This window comes from Carcharhinus amblyrhynchos, chromosome 9 (assembly GCF_965287045.1).
Source record: "Carcharhinus amblyrhynchos chromosome 9, sCarAmb.v2.hapA, whole genome shotgun sequence".
NCBI classification, from domain to species: Eukaryota; Metazoa; Chordata; class Chondrichthyes; order Carcharhiniformes; family Carcharhinidae; genus Carcharhinus; species Carcharhinus amblyrhynchos.
In genome coordinates, this window is record NC_137332.1 from 85,406,821 (window position 1) to 85,432,030 (window position 25,210).

Here is a 25,210-nt window from a genome sequence, read left to right on the forward strand (position 1 = left end):
ATCCTGACTCGTTGACATTGAAGGAGAGGTAATATCGTTCCAAGTCAACATGTTTAGTGACCTGGAGGGGAATTTGCCGATGGCAAAATTCCCATGGTGGTGGAGACTGCAGGTTTGGAAGATCTTATCAATGGATCTTTGCTGAGTTGTTGCAGTGCATTTTGCATATGGTATACAATGCTGCCACTGTCCACTGGTAACGGAGTGAATATTTTAAGGCGCTGATCAAGCAAGCTACTTTGTCTTGAAAGGTATTGAATTTCTTGAATGTTGTTGGAGCTACTTTTGTCCAGGCACTGCACTCCTGACCTGTTCCTTGTAGATAATCAAAAGTCTTTGGGGAAATCACAGGGTGCACACATTGCCAAAGAATTTCCTGCTTTTATAAGCACAGTATTTATATGGTATATCCTATTAAGTTGCTGCTTATTGGTGGCCCAGGATGTTGGTTCAGCGATGGCAACATCATCGAATGTCAACAGGAGTGTGTTAGAATTTATTTTGTTGGAGGTGGTCATCGTCTAGCACTTGTTTGGCATAAATATCACTTGCCACTCATCAGCCAAGTCTGCATGTTGTCCAGGTCTTGCTGCACGTGGGCATGGGTTGTTTCAGAATCTTATGAGTTCCAAATAATACTGAAGACTATGCAATCATCAGCAAAAATTCCCATTTCTGACCTTATACTGGAGGGAACATCACTAATGATGCAGCTGAAAAAGGGTTTGTCCAAGACACTACTCTGAAGAATTCCTGGGACTGAGATATGGCCTCCAATAACCACAATCACTTTGTATTTGTTATGACTCCAACCAGCACAGGCTTCCTACTGACTTCAATTTTGCTCAGGGATCCTTGATGTCACACTTAAATGCTGTTTTTTTAAGTTGAGGGCAGTCACTCACATCTCACCTGTGGAATTCAGCTCTTTTGTCTATATTGAAGTCAGGTGGCCATGGTGGGACCCAAACTGAGCATCAGTGAGCAAGTTGTAGGGAGTAAGGACAGCTTGATAGCACAGACAACAACTTTGCTGATGAATGAGAATAGACTGATGGGGTGGTAATTGGCGAGATTGGATTGGTCCTACTTTTTGAGGGCAGGAAATGGGTAGATGTCTGTGTTGTAGTTGGATTGAGACAAGTTCTGGAGTACAACTTTTCAGGGCTATAGCTGTGATGTGTTCAGGGCTGACAGCTTTTGCTGCTTCCATTGTCTTTAGATGTTTCTTGACATCATGAGAAGCAAATTGAATTCTGTCAACTCTGATATCGATGATAGTGGGAAGTTGCAATGGCTCATCCCTTCAGGCTGGAGACTGCTGCAAATGCTTCAGCCTTGCCTTTTGCATTGACTGGTCTCCCTGTTCAGGCTGCGGGATTTTTTGGAGCCGCCTCCTCCAGTTAACTGTCCATCACCACTTACGACTGGATGTGGCTGAACTGCAGAGCCTTTGATTCTGATCCGTTGGTTTTGGGGTCACTTATCACATGCTACTTCTTTTGCTTTACCAGGTTGGTAGCTCATTTTTAGATAGCCTGGTGCTGATCCTGACATGCTCTCTGACACACTACATTGAACCGGATTGGTCCCCAGGCTTGATGGTGACAGCAGAGTGAGGGAAATGCCAGCTCATGTGATTAAATGCAACTCTACTGCTGTTAATGGCCCACAGCAGCTCAATTATGTTCAGTTCTGAGCTGCTAAATCTGATCTGAGTCTATCTAATTTAGCATGGTGGTACTGCTACACAATGCAATTGATGATGTCCTCAGTGTGAAGATGAGACTTCACCACCACAAGAATTCTATGGTGGTTTCTCCTCCCAGTACTGTTACGGACAGATGCATTTTTTGACAGGTAGATTGGTGAGGGTGACATATATTGAACAGGAGGAGACGATGGGCCAAGCCTTAATCACTGAAGGAACAGGAACACAATAAGGAGAGCTCCAGGGAAAGCCGGATCTGAAGGCCTTGGTGAAGTCACAGAGATTGCAAAGGGAGAGACCTAGGGATTCAGTTGGAGAAGAAATAAAGATAGGCCAGGACCAGGTGCCAAGGCTAGAACTGGAAAACAGCTTTAAGAAGTAACATATAGGGAGCCAGAGTGGACAGGCTAAGATCCAGATCAAACATCTAACATAGGATGTCTTTCTGATCCTTGCTATAAACTGGAAGAATACATGCAGCACAGAAATGTTAACAAATTAACTATTTTCTAGCAATTTTGTATCAAACAATAACAAGTAGGCTTACATTAATATTACAATGCAGTTATTGTGAAAATCCCCTAGTCGCCACACTCTTGCGCTTGTTCAGATACACTGAGGGAGAATTTAACATAGGCAATGCATCTAACCAGCACGTCTTTCAGACTGTAGGAGGACACCAGAGCATCCAGAAGCAATCCACATAGACACAGGGAGGATGTGCAGACTCCACACAGACAGTGACCCAAGCTGGGAATCGAATCCGGGTCCCTGGCATTGTGAGACAGCAGTGCAAACCACTGTGCCACCCATATCAATTCAAATCAGTGATTAAAAAGTTGGTTCTTTATAATTTTCCTTCGCCTTCTGACTCCAAGCATAACAATTACTACAAAATGATGAACAAGGATAAAGTTCTTCACTGAACCGCTTACATAATTAACAATCACATCCAACAAAATCTCACAGCAGCACCAGACATGATTAAACATATTGTACTCTGGCTAAGCACATGTGGCATTTTGACTTAGTAATATAGATGCTGCCTGACCACCTGAGTGCAGGATTTCCTGTTTTTATTTCAGATTTCCAGCATCTTCAGTATTTTGTTTCTCCATGCTAGCTCTCCTTAGTTTAGTCAAATCTAATATTTTATAACAGTGGAGTATAATAAGCATAGTAAATTCATGAACGAGATTTTGCAGTCAGCAATAAAATCACGTCCTTCACGGTTGCAAACTGCCCTCATGGATATAGGGGGCAATTTTCCAACCTTGCCATGCCTTCTTACTGGCACAGATCACAGATCCCAGAGAATAGTGTGCAGGCCAAAATATTGGCTTTGCATTTGGCACCAAACAATTTGCGATTCTTCTGGTCCCTTTCTAATGAAGCAAACTGAATCACATCCTTAAATATACATAGCCTATTCAACTCCCAGCGCACAGAATTCTCTGGCCTTCGAGTGCAGAGCAAGAATGACTACTCGCCACCAATAGAGACCTGGCGTGATGGCTAGGCTAGAAGTTCAGAGGGCACAGACGTCACTGGGTGGTAAGGGAGATGGCTAGGCGGAGGGCAAGGGGTCACCAGGCAACTGCAATGCCGTAATGCATCTTAAGTTTGCTGATAATACAAATTCAGTGGAAAGATACACTGTTGGAAAAGCGATTACAGACTGGTTAAGTATAAAGGCAACAAGAAGCAGATGGAGTATAAAGTGGGCAAGTGAAAAGTTATACACTTCGGCCATCTGAATAGAAAAGATGAATACTTTTGAAAAGGTGTGAAATTTGTAAATGTTGATGTTCAAAGAGATTTGAGTGTGCTTGTACAACAAACATAAAGTTAGCATGCAGACAAACAAACAACTGGAAAGCAAATGCATGTTAGTGTTTACTTCAAGAGCACTGAAGTACAAAGTTACCATAGAATTATCACAGAATCCTTATAGTGCAGAAGGAGGCCATTCAGCACCAACTCATAGACTGATACTCTTATCCAGGCCCACGTTCCCTCGCAACCCTGTGTGTTTACCATGCCTAATTCACCAAAGAGGCACATCTTTGGGAGGAAACTGGGGCATCCAGAGGAAATCCATGCAGACATAGGAAGAACATGCAAGGTCTACACAGGTAGCAATCCAAGGCCAGAATTAAACCTTTGTCCCTAGTGCTGTGAAGCAGCAGTAATAATCCCTGTGCACCTTGTTACATTGTACAGGGCTTTGATAAGATCATATCTGGAATACTGCTGGCATTTTTTCCTCCTTATTTAAGGAAGGATATGCTAGAATAGGAGGCAGTACAGTGAAGGTTCAATAAGTTATCGCTGGGATGAAGGAATTGTTCTGTGATCAGAGGCTGAATAAATTGGGCATATATTCTCTAGAGTTTAGAAGGATGAGAGGCAATCCCACTGAAAAGTGCAAGATTCCCTAAGAGTGTGACCCAGGAGACGCTGAAAGATTGTTTCCACTAGTCAACGAATCTAAATTGTGAGGCACAGTGGCAGGATAAGGAGCTAATCATTTAAGGCTGAGATAGTGACAAATTATATCACTCAACAGGTTATGAAGACTGTTATGGGTATTTAATTTTAGTAAACATTTAAGGCTAAGATGAAAAGCTTTTTGGTCTCTTAATGAATTTAGGGATATGGGGAGGGAATAGAAAAGTGGAGTTGAGGTCCTAGAACAGCCATGATTGTACTGAACGGTGGAGCAAGTGCAACAGTGCGTATAGTTTACTACTTCTGTTTCTTGTCTCCTTATAGTGTTAAACTTCAAAGGAACACAACCAGCTGATGGAATGTGCAGACAAGTGACAGATTAAATTGAATACAGAGGAGTGTGGAGTGATTTATATCGTTTGGAAGAACAGAAAGAGGCAATATAACGAAGGATTCAACTCAAAACGAGGTGCAGGGACTTCACATATTTCCAGGAAAATCACTGCTTTCTTGAGCTGCCCTGCCTTCAATGAAAAAACATATGGGATCCTTGCTTTATAAATCAGAACAAAGTATACAAAAGCAAGGCAGTGATGATAAATCTGTATAAAACACTAGGTCAATTTCAACTACAAGTATTATGTCTAGTTCTGGACATCACATTTTAGGAATGTTCCAGGGCCAGGGATGAAGAATTTCAATTACATAGATTGGAGAAGCTGAGGGAGTTTTCCTTGGAGAGGAGATTGAAAGGAGATTTGATAGAGGTATTCAAAATCATGAGGAGTCGGGACAGAGCAGAAACTGGTCCCATTGATGTAAGGATCGGGAACCAGAGAATACTCGTTTCAAGTAACTGGCAAATAAAGCAATGCCTACATAAGAAAGACATTTTTTTAAGCGAGTGATTAGGATCTAGAATGCACTGCCTGAGGGTGTATGGAGACAGATTAAATTGTGGCTTTTATAAGAGAATTAGATCATTATCTGAACAGGAAATTTTTTCAAGACTGTGGGAAAAATGGCACTGGATCAAATGCTCTTGCAGAAGGCCAGCACTTATGCTATGCGCCAAATGGCCACCTTCTATGTTGTCACCATTCTATGATTCACTACTCAACCTCACCATCTCTCAGCTGACTAATTGGATAGCTTTATCAAAGAGCTGGAACCGATCTGATGGGCTGAATGGCCTCATTCTGCACTCTATCCTTCCTTGACAATCCCCGAGTATTGCCGTTGTTTCAAATTGCACATCTGACATAGAAACTTGAGGAAGACAAAACTCAGTCCAGATTAAAGACAACAAAATTGAAATTATTCTTTTGGGATTTCAAAGAGAGAACTATACTGAAACTTCATTAACTACTATTGTGGTTTTGATTATAATATTCCACTCATTTCCTCTTTTCCTGCTGTCAGGTTACCAGCCTTAATGACGAGATAGCATTTGATTACTGACTTCAAGTAAACTTTCCAAAGTCACGTTCCAGAGGGTAAAATTTCTAAAATCTTTCCTTTAGAAGAAGCCAGAATCAGAAACACATGAGTCAAGGGAAAGCAAGTCAGATCTGGAATCTAAACTTGGATCACCTCGTCAAACTCCCCAGTGACATTAAGCACTGTATTGTCATGGACTATTCTAACAGATGTTAAGCAATGGACAACATTTCTGCTCTCCAAACACCACAGGAAATTCAGTGCTCAAAAAGGATTTTGTTGCAAACTGTTCCATAAGCATAGATGATTTACATGCAATGACAATTTCAACAGTAGGAAGCATCTGAAAAATGCAAAAAACATATTTCTTAATTTTCCAGGCATTGAGGCAACTAAGCTCTATTATTTACTCTCTTGTCAATCCATTTTATGATTTTTTTCCATCTAAAATAATGTATTCCAAAATTTCAAACACTATCATACATTTTAAACTAAGATTTCCAACTAACAGATTCAGATCTTGCAATTCTCTTTTCCTTGAATTTAATTTGTTATTTCTCATTTAAATTCTCTATCAGCAGCACTCACCAACTAAGAGATCAGCAGGTGAACAGCTTCTAATTTTTCTTTCAAAGGTATTCAGATAGAAATACTTTCATGCAGCCTTCTGCTACCTCTATCAAATGTCTTTCATTCACATGACCCAGGTGATGATTCTCAGCAGGCAAAGTGGACATGATGGCCTCACAGCTGAGACCAATTGTCCACTTAGCCAACATCCACACACATCATTAAGTGTTGAAGAAGAAGGTAACCCAGCTATTCGATTCTCAGGGACAATTTTACTGCCCCTACCAGTATTATATGAATTTAGCCAACAAGCCACTTAAAGTGGAGTTAAGTGGATTGTCCACTTAAAGCTTCTTCTGATGCTATTTTGACTTCAAATTGTTTTTGATTTCGCTTCCCACTTTATCAGAACTGCAATTCCAACTTGTCCGACTGGAAACTCGCCATGAAGAGATCTCCAGACATGAAACCATGTTCTACCATTCTTTGTTAATCCATCTCCTTACACCCACCAGAAAAATCCAATTCGGTACTTTTTTTTCCATTTAAACTATGAAGCCATTTCATAGCAGAAGTCAGTGTGTCTCCCATTTGCGTTTCCAAAACAAATATCCAAAGATATGATTGACTGTGATAGCAAAAGTTACTATCATGCAGAACTCACCTTCCCTCCACCTCTATTAAAAAAACAGCATTTGAATACATCACCTCTTCAGTGTGCAAAATATAATATGAATAGATTTAATACACAATATTGTTCACCTTACACTAACAAATGGATTACGTATGGGCAGAGGAATGGAAGCAAATTATAACATACCCACTGAGAAACTTGGCAATATAACTCAAATTTGGAATGACTCCAAAAAAATAAGTCAGGCTACACAAAAACAGAATGCAACCAGCACCAATTTGTTCCAAGGTAAAAAAAAATCTTCAGTTTCCAAGCCAATCATTATCTCTCAATCAACAGCACAAGAACAGATGCATCATATTACTATTTGTGGGATCTTGCTGTGTAGAAATTAGCAGCCATATTTCCTACATTACAACAGTTACTATACTTTAAAAGTGCTTCACTGGCTTTAAGATGTCCAGTCGTCATGAAAATTGCCATTTTTGTGCAATTTATTCTTTCTTTTCTCAAGTTGTTAGAAGATAACTGCACCCATTTGTGAAAGCATGTAAATAATCCTAATTTAACTGCTTTACAGTAAGTCTTGCAACATACTTTCACACTGGTTCTTAACATAATCCTTGAGTATATCCTGATTCCTCCAGTTAAGGAATAACACGATGAGATACATTACATTTTTATACACTTCTTTGTGAGCATCTAAGCTTTTAAGCTCACTAAAACCCAGCAAGACAAAATATTGTCTCCACTGGTACTGCTGAAATACAATTCCAAAACTCTGGAAATTATACCAGCATTCAGGATCAACTTAAATTTCTTAACAAATATGACAACTTGGATAGCAATTTCACTTCTGAAATTTTGACAACTCTAATAAAATGCTCAACTCTGCACAGTGAACCTATCGGTGGTGGTGGTGGTGATGGGCGGAGGGGGGAGAGAACATCAGTTGAGAAAAATGGTGGACATGTTCAGAGCGCTCTATTCAAAGATGGCATCATTGGAACAGATGCAGCAGAGATGCAGAAACTGGGAGAACGGAATGAAGACCTTACCCTACCTCCCACTGGGTTATAACCGCACCATCGAACATCAAGCCATTGTTTCCAGGATTGTTACTGATCTCATTGCCAGTGGAGATCTTCCCTCCACAACTTTCACTCCCCCAACTCTGCTTCTACCCACTGCTCAAAATCCACAAACAGGACTGCCCAGGTAAACTCATCGAAACAGCCTGTTCCAGCCCCACTAAAATCATTTCTTCCTAAATCAATTTCATTTCATTTACCTCGTCTAGTCCCATCCCATTTGGTGGCTCAGCTGATGCCCTACATCACATCAACAATTTCCAGTTTCCCAGTGCCAACTGCCTCCTCACCGGTAGGAAGATCTCAGGACTTTGTGCTTCTTCCTCAAGCAACAGCCGGAACAAAACCCATCTACCACTACTCATCTCCACCTTGCTGAATTTGTTCTCTCACTTAACAATTTCTCTTTTAACCTGACTCACAAATCAAAGATTTTGTTATCACATGGGTCCCAGTTATGCCTGTTTTAAGGGATATGTAGTTCCAACTCTCTCCCACAACTCTTTCTCTGTTACATTGATGACTACATCAGTGCCACTTCATGCTCCCGCCTGGACGTGGAAAAATTTATCAATTTTGCTTCCAATTTTCACCCTCGCTCACTTTCACTTGATCTATCTCTGCTACTCTTCTTCCCTTCTTTGACTACTCTGTCTTCATTTCTGAGAATAGACTGACAAACAATTTTCATTCTAGAGCTGCCAACTCCCACAGGTACCTCAACTGTAGCTCCTCAAATCCCACTCCCTGTAAGGACTCCATCACATGCTCCCAGTTTCTGCATCTCCACCGCATCTGTTCCAATGATGCCAACTTCAAAAACAGTGCACCAGATACGTCTGCCTTTTTCCTCAACCAACATTCCTCCTACCCCCCATCTGGTTGACAGGCACTCAGCTGTGTCCGACCTACCACCCACACCACACCAGAAGCCTTCACTCCTTCCACCCTGAACCATGAGAGGATCTTATTTGTGCTCACTTTTCACCTCACCAGTCTATGCATTCTGCTCCTCTGCCCATTTCCTCCAACTCCAGCTTGACACCACCACAAAACATATCTTCTCCTCACCTGTGCCCCCGTCAGCATTTTGCAGGGACTACTCCCCCTGCAACACCATGGTCCACTCCTCCATTGCCCCCTATTCTTCATCCCCTCCCAAAGGCATCTTCCCATGCAATCGCAGAAGGTACAAAACCTGCCTCTTTACCTCACTATCCAAGGGCACAAAAAAACTACTTCTTGTCCCAACACAATCTGCACTCTCATTCCCCCACATGGTCACCCTCACTCCTTGTTTAGTTTTGATTCCATTGAGCACTGACCTCTGTTTTCCTAATAACATATTCTGCAATCCAACTTTGCCTATATTAACACTCCTCAAACCCGAATAGCACCATCAACAGCCTCTTTCGACCATATCCATGAGATCTTTGTTAATATCTCCGTAGCTCCAACCTATACTGACTTTCTATTCTGCTTTAGTCCCCTCTTCAAGAATATAATTTATCACATTTCTATCTCTTTGCAATTCTATAGAAGGGTCATATGGACCCAAATGTTAACTGTGTTTCGCTCTCCACAGATGTTGCCAGACCTGCTGAGATTATCCAGCATTTTCTATTAATTCAGATTCAGACATACACAGAATTTTGCATTTATGAAAAGATGTCACATAGCTGTACTTCTTCCTCCACCAATGCATAAAAAAAGCCTGGTAGAAAAACAGATCTCAGGAAGATTTTTGAAGTTGGAGAGTCACAGGGATTTAGCTAAGAAATTTTTAACAGCATACCTAGAGGATGAGGTGGGTTGAGCTTCTAGCTCAGTCACGTCTTATTCTGAAGATATTACACAGATGCACTGGCTGGATTCAAACAGGTGACAGAGAGAGAAAAACAGTTCATAAGATTACCATCCTGGGCCCCTCACTCCCATCCAGCAACCAATGTCCCCATGATTCTGAATGCTGGCAACCTGTCATTGTCTTTGGTAACTTGCGCCAACTCAATGGATGGCCTACCATTGACACATTCTTGCCACAGCAGGCACAGAACGCATATGGGTAGCTGTGCAGTGGTCCCTATTGAGAATCCTTGAAGCATAGACATGATGCACCTATCTGGATGTATGGTACAGTGGCTTCCAAGGATGGCTTGCATATCAGGGTGACGGTGACGAGGCATCCTCGTGACTATCACAAGATGGGATCCCATTGAAGGAAGCACTGTTGAGTCCATGCAGTGTGACGAGCTGTGCTAACACCTACAGAGCTTCCTTGATTGGAGCAACAGCTGCCGGACCTGGTTCTTGTTACTGTTAGTGGAGCCTGAGTTGGAATTTCAGCAATCTGTGACATCACGCCAGAGAAGTGGGAAACGTCTACGCCAAACTCGCTATTAAAATTCATTCAATTACATGCTAATAACTTTTGCCCCTATTTTGGGCGTGATGTGTTCATGCCAGGAAAAAGTGGCTGGGAAGATATCAAATTGCTTGATGCTGAGCACGAATTTGAATTTTGCATCGCACGCTTTTTTTTGGAAGATGATCACCAATGCATCCAGTATCTTTCTACAGCACCCTCTTTCAACACTCCAGGATGCATAATATCAGGTCCCGGGGACTTATCAGATTTCTGTCCCATTAACCTTGCAAATACAACTTTCTTTCTTATACTAATTTCCTTCAAATTCCCATTCTTCCTACTCCCTTGGATCGCTACATGTGGGAAATTTTCTGTATATTCCTCAGTGAAAACAGGCACAAAATAATCATTTAGGATTTCTGCCATTTCTGTGGTTCCCATTATGAATTTTCCTGATTTTTGCCTCAATGGACACACACTTACTTAACCAAATACTTCCTTTTTGCATACCTATAGAAGCCTTTACAATTTGTTTTTATATTATTTTGCTCAATTGCATTCATATTCTGTTCAGCCATTCTTTATCAGTTTCCTGGCCTTCCTCTGCTGTATTCTAAAAATCTCCCAATCCTCAGGTTTCTGGCAACTTCATAAGCCTTTTCTTTTAATTTTGTAAAATCCTTAACTTCCTTTATTAGCCATGGTTGACTTTTGAGGGGCTTTTGCATTTTTAAAAGAATATATAAAGGCTGTAAGCTACATAACAGTGCTTTGAAAACTATGCATTGCTTATGCAGTCATATCTTTTGAAGTATTTTCCCAATCCAACACAGCCAATTTGGTCCTCATGCCTTCCTGATTTCCTTTCTTCAACTTTAACACCCAAGGTCCAGATTGAACTTCCTGACTTTGTTGATTTGATTCAATTTGATTTATTATTGTCACATGTATCAGGATGTAGTGAAAAGTATTGTTTCTTGTGTATTGTATATAGACAAAACAAACTGTTCATAGTGTACATAGGGGGGAAGGAAAGGAGAGAGTGTAAAATATAATTTTACAGTCACAGCTAGAATGTGGAGAAAGATTAACTTAATAAATGGCAGGTCCATTTAAAAGTCTGATGGCAGCAGGAAAGAAGCTGTTCTTGAGTCAGTTGGTACGTGATTTCAGACTTCTATATCTTTTTCCCGATGGAAGAAAGTGGAAGAGAGTATGTCTAGGGTGTGTGGGTCCTTGATTATGCCGGCTGCTTTTCCAAGGCAGCAGGAAGTGTAGACAGAGTCAATGGATGGGAGGCTGGTTTGCGTGATGGACTGGGCTGCATTCACAATCCTTTATAGTTTCTTGCAGTCTTGGTCAGAGTAAGAGCCATGCCAAACTGTGATACATCCAAAAAGAATGTTTTCTATTGTGTATCTGTAAAAGTTGGAGAGAGTCGTATCGGACATGCCAAATTTCCTAACGTTCCTGAGAAAATAGAGGCACTGGTAAGCTTTCTTGATTATAGCATCAATGTAGGGGAATCAGGACAAGTTGTTGGTGATCTGGACATCTAGAAATGTGAAGCTCTCGACCATTTCCACTTCACCATCACTGATGGACAGGAGCATGTTCTCCACTATGCTTCCTGAAGTCGATGACTATCTCCTTCATTTTACTGACACTGAGAGAGAGATTATTGTTGTCTTACATTTCACCAGACTCTCTCTTTCCTGTACTCTGTCTCGACATTGTTTGAGGTCTGATCCACAATGGCAGTGTCTTCAGTAAGTTTGAACGTGGAGTTGGAGTGAAATTTGGCCACACACTCTCAAACATAATGTAAAATTCTATCATATTGTGGCCACTTATAAGGTTCTTTTACATGATTATCAACTAGCCCTTTTTCATTGCATGATTCTAGATCTAGAATAATCTGTCCTCTAGTGAACTCCTCAACATATTGCTCTAGGAACCCATACTTAACACAAAATCCAAGTGCTCACTCAGTTTAACCAGCCTATGCGCAGATTGAAGTCTGTGATGCTACCGTGCCTTTAAGAAATATACTTTTAATCATGTTCTCTGCAGTTATAAGCAGGCACCAAGCTTCCTGACTAGATGTTGTTTTATTGCTACATAAACGATTGAATGGGTTTTTGTTTATTTTTAATCTGAGTCTAATGCACTCTCTCCAAATTTATGAGCTTTTTGGAATTGTTGGGGGAAAGAATAATTGACAGATCAGGTGGGATAGTTTTATTCCTCACAAGAGTTCTTCTTTTCGGTAGGATGAGAGAAGAATTGGCGAATGTGGACTGGGGGAGCGCGTTGGAAGGTAGGTCTGCTGAGGAGCAGTGGAGGATGTTTAAGGAGATCTTTCTAGGTGCTCAGCAGAAATTTATTCCGATGGTCAAAAAGGGCAGTAGGAGGAGAGGTAATAAGCCGTGGATAACGAAGGAGGTGAAGGAAAGTGTTAAATTAAAAGCGGAGGCGTTTAGAGTAGCAAAGAGTAGTGGGCGAGAAGAGGATTGGGAGAGGTTTAAATGTCAACAAAGATTGACAAAGAAGTTGATAAAGAAGGGTAAGAGAAACTATGAAGCTGAGCTTGCGCTTAATATAAAAAAGGATAGCAAGAGTTTTTATAAATATATAAAAAGGAAGAGGCTGGCTAGGGTGAACGTTGGTCCCTTAGAGGATGAGAAGGGGGACTTAGTGGTAGGGGATGGGGATATGGCTGAGGTCCTGAATAATTTTTTTGTTTCTGTCTTCACGGAGGAGGACGTGAATAATTTGCCGGGTGTTAGAGATGGAAAGGTGGTAGGACTGGAGGGTCTTAATGACATTACTGTTACTAGAGAGGAGGTGCTCAACAGACTGGAGGGACTGATTGTGGACAAGTCGCCAGGACCGGATGGAATGCATGCGAGGGTTCCGAAAGAAATGGCAGAGGTGATAGTGGATGCCTTGGTGGTTATTTTCCAGACGTCGCTGGATTCCGGGGAAGTGCCGGAAGATTGGAAAGCGGCTAATGTTACGCTGTTGTTTAAGAAGGGTGCCAGGCAAAAGGCAGGGAATTATAGGCCGGTTAGTTTAACGTCTGTTGTAGGTAAAATGTTAGAATCCGTCATCAAGGAGGAAATAGTGAGGCATCTTGAGAGGAATTGCTTGATAGAGCAGACGCAGCACGGTTTCGTTAAAGGGAAGTCGTGTCTGACAAATTTACTGGAGTTCTATGAGGATGTGTCTAGGGCGGTGGATAGAGGAGAGCCGGTGGATGTGGTCTTTCTGGATTTTCAGAAGGCGTTTGACAAGGTACCTCACAGGAGGTTATTGCAGAAGGTCAGGGGACAGGGAGTTGGGGGTAGGGTGTTAGCGTGGATAGAGGATTGGTTGTCAAATAGGAGGCAGAGAGTGGGGGTCAACGGGTGCTATTCGGATTGGTGGTTGGTGACTAGTGGAGTGCCTCAGGGGTCGGTGCTGGGGCCTCAGCTATTTAGCATTTATATAGATGATCTGGAGGAGGGAACCGAGTGTAGGGTGTCGAAATTTGCTGATGACACCAAGATTGGAGGAAAGGCAAATTGTGCGGAGGGTGTGGAGAGTCTACAGAAGGATCTAGATAGGCTGGGCGAATGGGCCAGGAAATGGCAAATGGGATTTAATGTTGGCAAGTGCGAGGTGGTCCACTTTGGTAGGAATAATGGTAGGAAGGATTATCACTTACGTGGCGAAAAACTGCAGCAGGCGACGGTGCAGAGGGACCTTGGGGTCCTTGTGCATGAGTCGCAAAAACCCAGCCTGCAGGTGCAGCAGGTGATCAGGAAGGCGAATGGGATGCTGGCCTTCATAGCGAGGGGGATTGAATATAAAAGTAGGGAGGTCTTGCTGCGGCTGTATAGAGCATTGGTGAGGCCGCAGCTGGAGTACTGTGTGCAGTTTTGGGCGCCGTACTTACGCAAGGATATTTTGGCCTTGGAGGGAGTGCAGAGGAGGTTTACTAGGCTGATGCCGGAGTTGAGGGAGTTGAGCTATGAGGAGAGGCTGAATAAACTAGGCTTGTACTCGTTAGAGTTTAGAAGAATGAGGGGAGACCTCATTGAGACGTATAAGATGATGAATGGGATGGATAGGATAGAGGTGGAGAGACTCTTCCCGCTCAGAAAGGATAATAGGACTAGGGGGCACAGCCTCAAGATAAAGGGACTTATGTTCTTATGTTTTCAGTTTTGCTGGCTGTTTAGAAGCTGTTGGACCCCAGATTGAAAAGCAGTATTTCTGTGTTGTTCACTGGAATTAAAAATTCTGCCGGCTAGTTGGAAGCATTTTATCTTGCCTTCCTGGAGTGAAACTTTTGCTGTTGGTGGTTTGCTAGCTACAGGCAAGTAATAGCACTATCTCTACCTCGAGGTGCTGGGAGTTCCACAATGGAGAGGCCAGAGTTTCGATTCTCCATCCAAAGTACTAATTCACAGCAGATGTCGCAGAGTTAAAAAATCCAGCATCATGGGAGCATTCTTATCCACTGTGCTAATCCTGACATAGGTGTAGTTTTGTAACAGTACATTGAGCTGTTAAGGTATATACAAATCAGAATTTTTTTCTTGTTTGTAACTGGTAGAAGTCACTGCTAATTGTCTTTGTGCGATAAAAGCTCCCTAGTGGGTCATTTGCACCATACCTGGAGTGAAACATCTTATGCTCACCCATGCCAAATTCAAAGTGTAAAACTTATGATCTAGACTGACTTTATAAAACAACTTGAAGTTCCTGACCTGGGTTATAACAATTGGGGGTTTGCTTGAATTAAAATCTATATTCCTTAATTGATTTGGGATCATTGGACTCAAAAGTTGGTAAGCAGTGAGCACATTAGTGTTTTCTTTTCAGGTGTTGTATTCAGGTTTCAAAGGGAGTGCCTTATGAAATAATGGCACTGTCAGAGGCCAAGAAATTCCTGGGGGTAGAAATGTCACTCAGGGTGGTTTACAAAAGGCGCCTAAACTAAAGCTTTCAGAGTTGGCAAAAACAGTGCAGTTGACATTAGCTGATGGCATAAGGAAGGGGGAGATAATTGTGGTGATAGCTCAGCATTTGAAATCGCCACAAACACAGAATCATTGGAAATTACAAACGAAACAGCTTGAACGTGAAAGCAACTTAAAGTTGAAATAAAAGAAACAGAGTAACAAAAGCAAAATAATGGGATGCCATTGCAGTAGGAAAAGTCGGAGAAAGAACATAATAAGAATATAAGATCTAGGAGCAGGAGTAGGCCATCTGACCCCTCGGGCCTGCTCCACCATTCAATAAGAAAATGGCTGGTCTTTTGTGGTCTCAGCTCCACTTACCCGCCCGCTCACCATAACCCTTATTTCTTTACTGTTCAAAAATTTATCTATCCTTGCCTTAAAAACATTCAATGAGATAGCCTCAACTGATTCACTGGGCAGGGAATTCTACAAATTCACAACCCTTTGCATGAAGAAGTTCCTCCTCTACTCAGTCCCAAATCTGCTTCCCCTTATTTTGAGGCTATGCCCCCTAGTTCTAATTTCACACACCAATGGAAACAACTTCCCTGCTTATATCTTATCTATTCCCTTAATAACTTCTATGTTTCTATAAGATGTCCCCTTCATTCTTCTGAATTCCAATGAGTATAGCCCCAATCTACTCAGTCTCTCATCATAAGCCAATTCTCTCAATTCCAGAATCAACCTAGTGAATCTCAGTGCCAGTATAGCTGTACACAGTACTCTAGGTGTGGCCTCACCAGCACCTTATACAGCTGCAACATAATCTCACAGTTTTTAAACTCCATTCCTCTAGCAACAAAGGGCAAAATTCCATTTGCCTTCTTAATTACCTGTTGCACCTGCAAATCAATTCCTTGAGATTCCTGCACATGGATGCCCAGGTTCCTCTACACAGCAGCATACTGCAATTTTTTACCATTTAAATAATAGTCCATTTTTCTGTTATGTCTACCAAAATGGATGACCATTTGAAATGGAGTACCAACGTTGTACTCCATCTACCAGACCCTCACCCACTCATTTAGAATATCTATGTCCCTTTGCAGACTTTCATCGTCCTCTACACACTTTGCTCTTCCACCCATCTTAGTGTCATCTGCGAATTTTGATATTCTGAACTTGGTCCCCAACTCCAAATCATCTATGTAAATCGTAAACAATTGCGGTCCCAACATTGACCCCTGAGGCACACCACTAGTCACTGATCGCCAACCAGAAAGGGAAGCATTTATAGCAGAAAAAGCAAGAGAAAGGGAGGAACAAGCAAATGAATTGAAACAGCTTGAATTACAAAAAGGAAAAAAAAGAGACTGCTTGAATTGCAGAGAAGAGAAGAAGAAAAAGAGAGAAAATTTGAACTTCAGAAACTGGTAATGAAAAATGAATGTCAATTTAAAATGGCGGAGATAAAGGGACAAATATATTGTGCCATTAGTGATGAAGATGGTGAGAAAGGGCAATAGCATCATAGTCAAAGGCCTGGTGGGGATCTATTTAAAAATATCCAAGCACTGTCAAGGATCGATGAGAAGCATGTAGAAGCTTTTGTCATTTCATTTAAGAAAGTGATGAAACAGATGAACTGACCACAGACCATGTGAGTTAATGAAGTATCTGCATCTGCAATATCTGGGAAGTATAAAGGAGGTGAAAAAAATCCATCTTAGGTGCAAATGAATTTGTGCCAGAAAGCTACAGACAACAGTTCAGAAATTTAAGGGAAGAACCTGGTCAAACGTACATAGAATTTGAAAGGATTAAGTAAAGTAACTTTGAGTTCAATAAGGGCTTTGAAACTAGACCAGACACACTGCACAGAGAAACCGTTATTTTGGAGGAGTTTAAAAGTTCACTTCCTGATGTAGTGAGAACTCACATGGAAGAACAGAGGGTTGAAACTGCAAGGTTAGCAGCAGAAATAGCAAATGATTATGAATTAGTTCATAAGTTAAAGTTTGGTTTTCGAAATCAGTTTAAGGCTGTGAGGGATAGAAACTGGGGAAAAGAGAAATTCTCAGATGGTAAAGATAGAAGAGATTTTGTGGGAGACAATAAAGATAGTGTATCTCAAGTTAAAAAGGAAACGCTGAAAGAGAAATGAAAAGCTTCAGATGCTTTCACTGTAATAGATTAGGCATTGCAAAGTTGCAGGGTTGGTGATTTAAGAAAAGCACTGGGAAGACTGATGTGGCAAGACAGGATAAGCCAGTGGGATTTGTTAAGTGATAAAGGAAAACCCAGGTGAAGCGAAAGAGGTGCAAAAGAATGTACAGCCTGGTCAGGCGTTGATTGATAAGAAGGTGCCAGATCTCTTTAAAGAATTTGTGCGGATAAAGTTCAATTATCAAAAACGATTTTTGATCAGATTGTTGGAGAAGAACAGGAAGGGGTGAAGGATGAGTTGGACATTTTTAGTTTTAAAAAGTTGGCAGAGTTACAATAGAAGGGTATACAAATAAAAGTTATATCAGAAAGCATACATGGGAAGGGAATCTGAATGTATACTAGAATATTATCTTAAAGGTTATGTCTTAATGAAAAAATGGAGACCTTTGCATATTCAGGTGGATGAAAAATGGGCAGCGGTTCATCAAGGAGTATTACCTACAGGGTATAGAAAGGTGGTGTTGCGAGTAGCACATGAGGTATCAGTAGGAGGTCATTTGGGCACAAGGAAAACTCAAGCTAAAATACAAAACTATTTTTATTGCTCTGGATTGCATAAAGATGCAGTTAAATTTTGTCAGTCATATCACATGTCAGGTCATAGGGAAACCTCAAGCAGTGGTACAACCAACACGTTTGATATCCATTCCAGCATTTGAGGAACCTTTTACAAGGGTCTTAATTGATTGTGTAAGACCTCTCCCTAAAATGAAAACTGGGAATCAATATCTATTGACAATAACTGATGTGTCTACTAGATTTCCAGAGGCCACTCCATTGCTCAATATTACAGCTAAAAAGATTGTAGAGGAGTTACTTAAATTTTTCATCAGGTATGGACTACCCACAGAAATATAATGAGATCAAGGATCAAATTTACATCAAAGTTATTCAAGGAGGTTATTGACAGGTTAAAGTAAAATAATTTAAATCAACTGTGTACCATCCAGAATTGCAGAGAGCATTAGAGCCTATTTTTATTAAAGTTTAAAGATTTTAAAGTTTATTGGTGTAACGCGTAGGCTTACATTAACACTGCAATTAAGTTACTGTGAAATCCCTCGTCACCACACTAAGGCACACTAAGGAAGAAATTTAGCATGGCCAATGCACCTAACCAACACATCGGATGTTTCTATATCCTTCCCAAAATTCATGAACAGGATAGTCTAGGTGGGCTCACTGTTTCAGCCTGTTCCTGCCCCAGTGAACTTATTCCTTCAATTTTGAACCTATCTTTGTTCTTCCCTTGTCCAGTCTCTTTTCACCTACATACATGATTCTTCTGACACCTTACATCATTTCAACAATTTTCAGATTCCTGGCCGAAAACAGTACTTCTTCACTACTGACATCCAATCTCTCTACAACTCTATCCCACCAGCATAGTTTGATGGCCCTCCATTTCTTCCTTGGAACAAAGATCCAGGCAGACTCATCTGCCTGACTGAACTTGTCTTCTCGTTGGATAATTTCTCCTTCAACTTGTCTCACATCCTGCGAATAGAAGACGAAGTTATGGCTACCCGCATATGTGTCTTTTTGTGGGGTACGTGGAACATTCCTTGTTTCCACTCAGGGTCCCTCGCACAACTTCTTCCAGCACATCAATGACTGTATCAGTGCCACTTCTTGCTCTCGCCTGGAACAAGAAAAGTTCACCAATTTTGCTTCCAATTTCCACCACTCTCACACCTTCACATGGTCCACTTTTCAGAACACCTTCGCTCAGGCTGCAAACATGACCGTGACTGCTCTTGTCATTTCAATTCATCATCTTGCTCTCATGCTCACATTTCAGTCCTTGGACTGCCACTGTTTTCCAATGAAGCTCAACACAAACTGGAGGAGCAACACCCCATCTTTCATTCAAGCACTTAACTTTCGGGACTCAAAAATGAGTTCAACAACTTCAGACCATGAATCATGTCCTCCACTTTTATTTTCTGCCCTAGTGCCTGCATGTATCTTGTTCTCACGATTTTGACATCAGAGAGTGCTCACATTTACTCTGCTGATAACAGCTACTCTAACCAAGCTTTGTGTCTTTAATACTATAATTACCACTCCTTTGCCTGTGTTCCATGACATTTTTGTCTTATCTCGTCAGCAATCTATCCCTGAACTGATATTTTGCTCCAACTGCCCCTCCCCACTTTTGCAGCAGCATAAAATTCGTTCCTAACTCTCTTCAGATTAGAAGAAATCATATTGATCTCAAAACATTTAACTTGGTTTCTCTTTTCAAAGATGCAGCCAGACCTGCTGGTTTTCCAGCACTTTCTGTTTCTAATACAGAATTGTTGGTCATGAAGATGTTACAAGTAGAAATGCCAGAAGTGAGATCAAGAGTGTGGATAAACTTTATTTGAAGGATTGGGATCAAGTGAGGATAAGCTAAAGAGGAGAGGAGACATGGAAAATTTTGGTATGTGTTGAAATTACTGAGGATGAAAAGTCACTTAGTGGACAAGATAAAGTAGAAGAAAAAACATCTGTTGCACGAGACAATGGAGAACTTTGAGAGACTGCAAGAATTAAGTGAGAAGCAGGAGGGATGAAAGAAGACAAGATTTTCAAAGATGCAAAGATCCCAGAACAGCAAAAGCAGTAGACCAGATGCCAAGCCAAAGTCCATGGCATATACAAATTTACATACAATGTATGCTATCAATATTAATCTGCCCTTTCCTCTTTACAAAAATTGGTGTATAATTATATCCAGTAGGTCTGATTGACAGTCATAAAAGTTATTAAGTACCTTTTGTCTACTGTTTTCTTTTGTATGCAACTATTTGCTTGGATTTAGTAAGTTAATTGGGGAGAAATCCATGGAAATACTGGGACTTTGACGAGTATACAGCTTTTAATTGTGGTAATTTAAAATGGTCACATCAGCCATAGTTTTCACAAACACCAGTTTAATCATAGAACAGAAATTCACAAAGCCTCATAAATAGGTTAGAGTTTTGCTATGATTGGAAATAATAATTTAAATCAGAATGTATGGCCTGAATAAACGTACACATACATTTTTTGAATCTCAGCCTTATAAACCTTTAAAAAACCAGCCTTTGAAAAAAGCAATTCAATTCCTTGTTAAATTCTGTTGAATAAAATACTGTTCTACCAAGATTTTCAATACTTCATAGAATCATAGAATCCCTACAGGAGAAGGACACATGGACCATTGAATCTGCACTGATTCTCTGAAAGAGCATTTTACCTATCTCCATAACCCCACACATTTACCCTGCACATCCCCCTAACAATAATTTAAGGGCCAATCCACCTAACCTGCACATCTTTGCGCTGTGGAAACCGGAGCACCCGGAGGAAACCCACACAGACATGGGGGTATGTGCAGACACCACACAGGCAGTCACCCAGGGCTGGAATCAAACTCAACTCCTTGCCGCTGTGAAGCAGCACTGCTAACCACTGTGCCGCACTTACACTAAAGCAACAAGAGGTCTGTGTGGACAAATGGGCTGAAATGCTTTTCCTGTACTATATCATTTCTATGGTTTCTAACTCACAAACGCACCTTCTAAACCCACAAACTCTATCGCTTAAAAGGACAAGGACAGCAGATACATGGGAGCACCACCACCTGGATATTTTCCTTCAAGCCACACATCATCCTGACTTGGAATTATATTGCTACTGCTTTAGTGTCACTTTCTAACACCACTGTGTGAACACCTACACCAGAATAAACTGAAAAATGGCAGCTGGAGTTTAATGCAGACAAGTGTGAGGTATTGCACTTTGGAAGGACAAAACAAGGTAGAACATACATGGTAAATGGTAGGACACTGAAAAGTGTAGTAGAACAGAGAGATTTGGGAATACAGATACATAATTCCCTAAAAGTGGCATCACAGATAGATAGGGTTGTAAAGAGTGCTTTTGGAACATTGGCCTTTATAAATCAAAGTATTGAGTATAAGAGTTGGAATTGTTATGGTGAGGTTGTATAAGACATTGGTGAGGCCGAATTTAGAGTATTGTGCGCAGTTTTGGTCACCTAATTACAGGAAGGATATTAATAAGGTTGAAAGAGTACAGAAAAGGTTTACAAGGATGTTGCCAGGACTTGAGAAACTGAGCTATAGAGAAAGGTTGAATAGGCTAGGACTTTATTCCCTGGAGCATAGAACAATGAGGGGAGATTTGATGGAGGTGTATAAAATTATGATAGGTATAGATAGAGTGAATGCAAGCAAGCTTTTTCCACTGAGGCTAGAGGTGAAAAATACTAGAGGACATGGGTTAAGGGTGAAGGAGGAAAAGTTTTACAGGAATATTAGGTGAGGTTTCTTCACACAGAGAATAATGAGAATGTGGAATGAGCTGTCACATGAAGTGGTGAATGCGGGCTCACTTTTAACATTTAAGAAAAACTTGTACAGATACATGGATGAGAGGGCTATGGAGGGACATGGTCCAGGTGCAGGTCAAGGGGACTAGGCAGAAAAATGGTTCAGCACAGCTAAGAAGGGCCAAAGAGCTTGTTTCTGTGCAGTAGTGTTGTGTGGTTCTGTGGTTCTAAGGAAACTTAACAGACATTGTCAATGAAGATTTTTAAGAAATTTTTTAATAGGGTTCTCTACATGAACAGAGCTTCCAATATTTGTAGCAATATTTTATCTGGACTGAGAACTGGCTGGCAAAACATAGCAAAAAACTGTTATGGGTGGATGTGTATCCATCTGGAAATTGAACACCAGTGCAGTGCTGGGACTGTTACTCTTTACTATGACTCTGGGTGTTCTGGGCATGATCTGAAAATTTGCAGATGATATGAAGATCTGTGCTAGTATTAGAGCTTTTGATAATGCTCAACTGCTCCAGTTGGATCCTAACGTGTTGGGAAATAAGGCTGGCAAATGATGTTTAATTTGGATATAAGTGCAGTACATGTGTGTTGTCAGGGTGAATGGTCAACATTCATACAGCTTTCAGGGAAAACCATTAAAGATGATGGGAATTCTAATGGGCATTCTAAATGTACATTAGCAAAGCCATACAGCAATAGTAACAGGTGAAATAGAATACTGGAATGCATTCATTGGACAACTGATCAGAAAAAGAAGCAACCTATTTTGTCCTTGTTCAAGGCCTTTGTTCCGCCTAACCCGAAAGACTTTGCACAGTTGTGGTCTCCTTACATAATGGGTGAAATTGAGGCTTTTTAACAAACACAGAACTAACTTCCAGTCTATTTCCAAGATGGGTCAGTTTATTCCAATTGAATAAGTCAGGGAGGACAAGAGGTCACATTGTAAATTGTGTAAAGCCAGATCTGGATTAGGCGTCATGAAGTGATTCTTTTTCCAAATAGTAGACCTCTGAAACCCACAACTCTTGGGACAGATTTGCTGAATTTCTTCAGATTAAACCTCTGCCTGTTCCTGGTTAAAATGGGCAGCAACCCTCACAAAAGTTAGCTATTTAGTGAATTCAGGGCCAGACAGACCTCCCAGAATGGTTTCAATCACTAAAATGGGTCTGAAATGACTTACCTCGATTTATTTAGCACCCCCATATTGGCCTGGGTTTTTAACCTGGTTTTAAGTCTCTCGCAGATTGGGTGGGAGCATATTTATTATGATATTGCATCATTTGTGTAGAGCAGGTTAGATGGATCTCAGTGCAAAGTTGCCTCTAATTTGCATAGCAACCAAAATGTCCCCACACAGGCTGTGCGCAAATTGGCCATAATATTACAAAAGACAACTTTAAGGAACCCGCACACCCACAGAAATCAACCAAACTCTGAGAGGAAAATACAGCTGACATTGCTTGAGAATCTTTAACTATCCATCATTGTTCATTCTTATATAAATCAAGATGACAATAACACTTGCATCATGTGCTTTGTATTCCTTCTTTCTAACCAACTGGGCGTTACATTTCAACTATGAGAAGAAGGGCATTATTAATTACCCTATGAAAGAAGCACTTTGCTTAGATCAGCAGCTGGTTCAGAGCATCAATGGTAATGTGGCCTCCAACATATTAAATTAGTACTTTTTACCTTGGTAAGTTGGCATTAAAATTGTAGCTAAAAAACAGGTTTCTTGGAAACTAGCTACAACATCACCTCTGCAGTTAGCAAAAGGAACACCTGCAATGTTTCTTGAAGCTTTAGGAAAGTACCACTGGTACTTATTAAGATCTCATATCCCATGATCTCTAAAAAATCTTCAACCAGTGATTATCCAGAAATAAATATGCCATGATTAGAAGTTAATTGTTAAACCTGAATAGTTAACATGCACTCATAGGATGACCGACAGCACAGATTAAAGTATACGGGAAACCTAGTCTGAAACTTGTGGCTCAGCCAGGAACAGATCAGAAAGTTATTGGGAAAAGTCTAGTATAACATCTTAATCTCATTGTTCTTCAAATCTGCAACAGAGAAAATTAACCATAAGCAAAGGTAAATGTGCTATTTTTCCTTCTGACTTTTCAAAACATGAGTCAGATTTGCTTTAATGGTTTGAAGTAAGCCATCAAAACGGATCAGTGTCAACATGTCGCATAGCATTTTAGTATTGTCAATATGAGCAATTGATTAGTGTTTCAGGCGTGGAATAAATATTTGGACCTCAAAGGGAATTGACAATGTGGACTGTAAATTTGTCTCAATTTGTTTTTACCAGATTATCCAATGCAATCTATTTTACAAACACGCCACATTTTTAGTGATTTACCCAAGTCTCAACTAATACTCACATGATTAAACCTCCTTGTGAAGGCAACGACATTTGGTGATGAACTGTGCTTTTCCTTTTTGTTCCAGCCACAACTTGACAGTTCCTAGAAAACAAATTTGTTGGACTTTAAGAAAACAAAATCAGGGTGAATCAGTCTATTCCAATTCCAAATATTCCCACATTAGAAACTTTAATAGGTTCTTTCCTGTCATCACTGGCTGATCTCCAATATTCTATAATTTATCTGACTTCATCCAAACTTTGCTGCCAAGGTCCTTCATTATGCCAAGTCCCATATACACAGCACCCTGTGCTCACTGACTTATCTACACTGGCTCTCAATCAAACAACATCTCAATTTTAAACAACACATCATTCTTCTCCAAGTTCTTTCATTTCCTTCCTTCATTCTATCTCTATAATCTCCTTTAGCAGTATAACTCAAAGCTGCAATCACCTAACTGCCATTTAAGCATCAACACTTGCAACTGCATCACCAAAAGTAGCTGTCCCTTCAGCTGTCTAGGGCTAAAGATCTGGCATTCTCTTCCATTGTCCATCTTTCTAAAGATGCTTTCTAAATATACATTGGTGTTGTTATTTTGTAATAAATCACGCACCTCCTGACTCTCCAAATCCTTTCCACTATCTACAGGGCACAAATCAGGCTTGTAGCGGAATAGTTTGTGCTTGACTGGATGACTGCAGCTCCAACAAATGCCCAAGAAGCTTGACGCCACCCAGACATAGAGTGGGAATTTTTGGCCATGCATGCCTGAAGGCTAAAAATTCCCATCTGAGGTCAAAAGAATCCTGCAGCAGTCAGGACAGGAAAATTCTGCCATAGTTTATTTGATTGGTACTCCAAAACTACCTCAAACATTCACACACCCCACTACCAGTACTTCAACAAGGGTATCCTGTGCACCATCAGTAACTCACCAAAGCATTTCGCAAAGGCCTGATCTCTACTGTCTAGAAAGGCAAGGATATCAGACCATCAGGAACAGTACTGCCTCCAAATTCCCGA

General features: G+C 40.8%; 1 protein-coding gene across 3 annotated transcripts in view; it reads right to left on the reverse strand.

Annotated features, from left to right (window-relative positions):
* ralgps2 (Ral GEF with PH domain and SH3 binding motif 2) overlaps positions 1–25,210 on the reverse strand; it is a 359,688-nt gene that overhangs the window by 264,714 nt on the left and 69,764 nt on the right. For all 3 annotated transcript variants that reach the window (XM_080196004.1, XM_080196003.1, XM_080196005.1), the window contains exon 5: positions 24,200–24,283. In XM_080196004.1, coding sequence (XP_080052130.1) covers positions 24,200–24,283 — 84 coding nt within the window. The remainder of the gene's footprint in view (positions 1–24,199; positions 24,284–25,210) is intronic.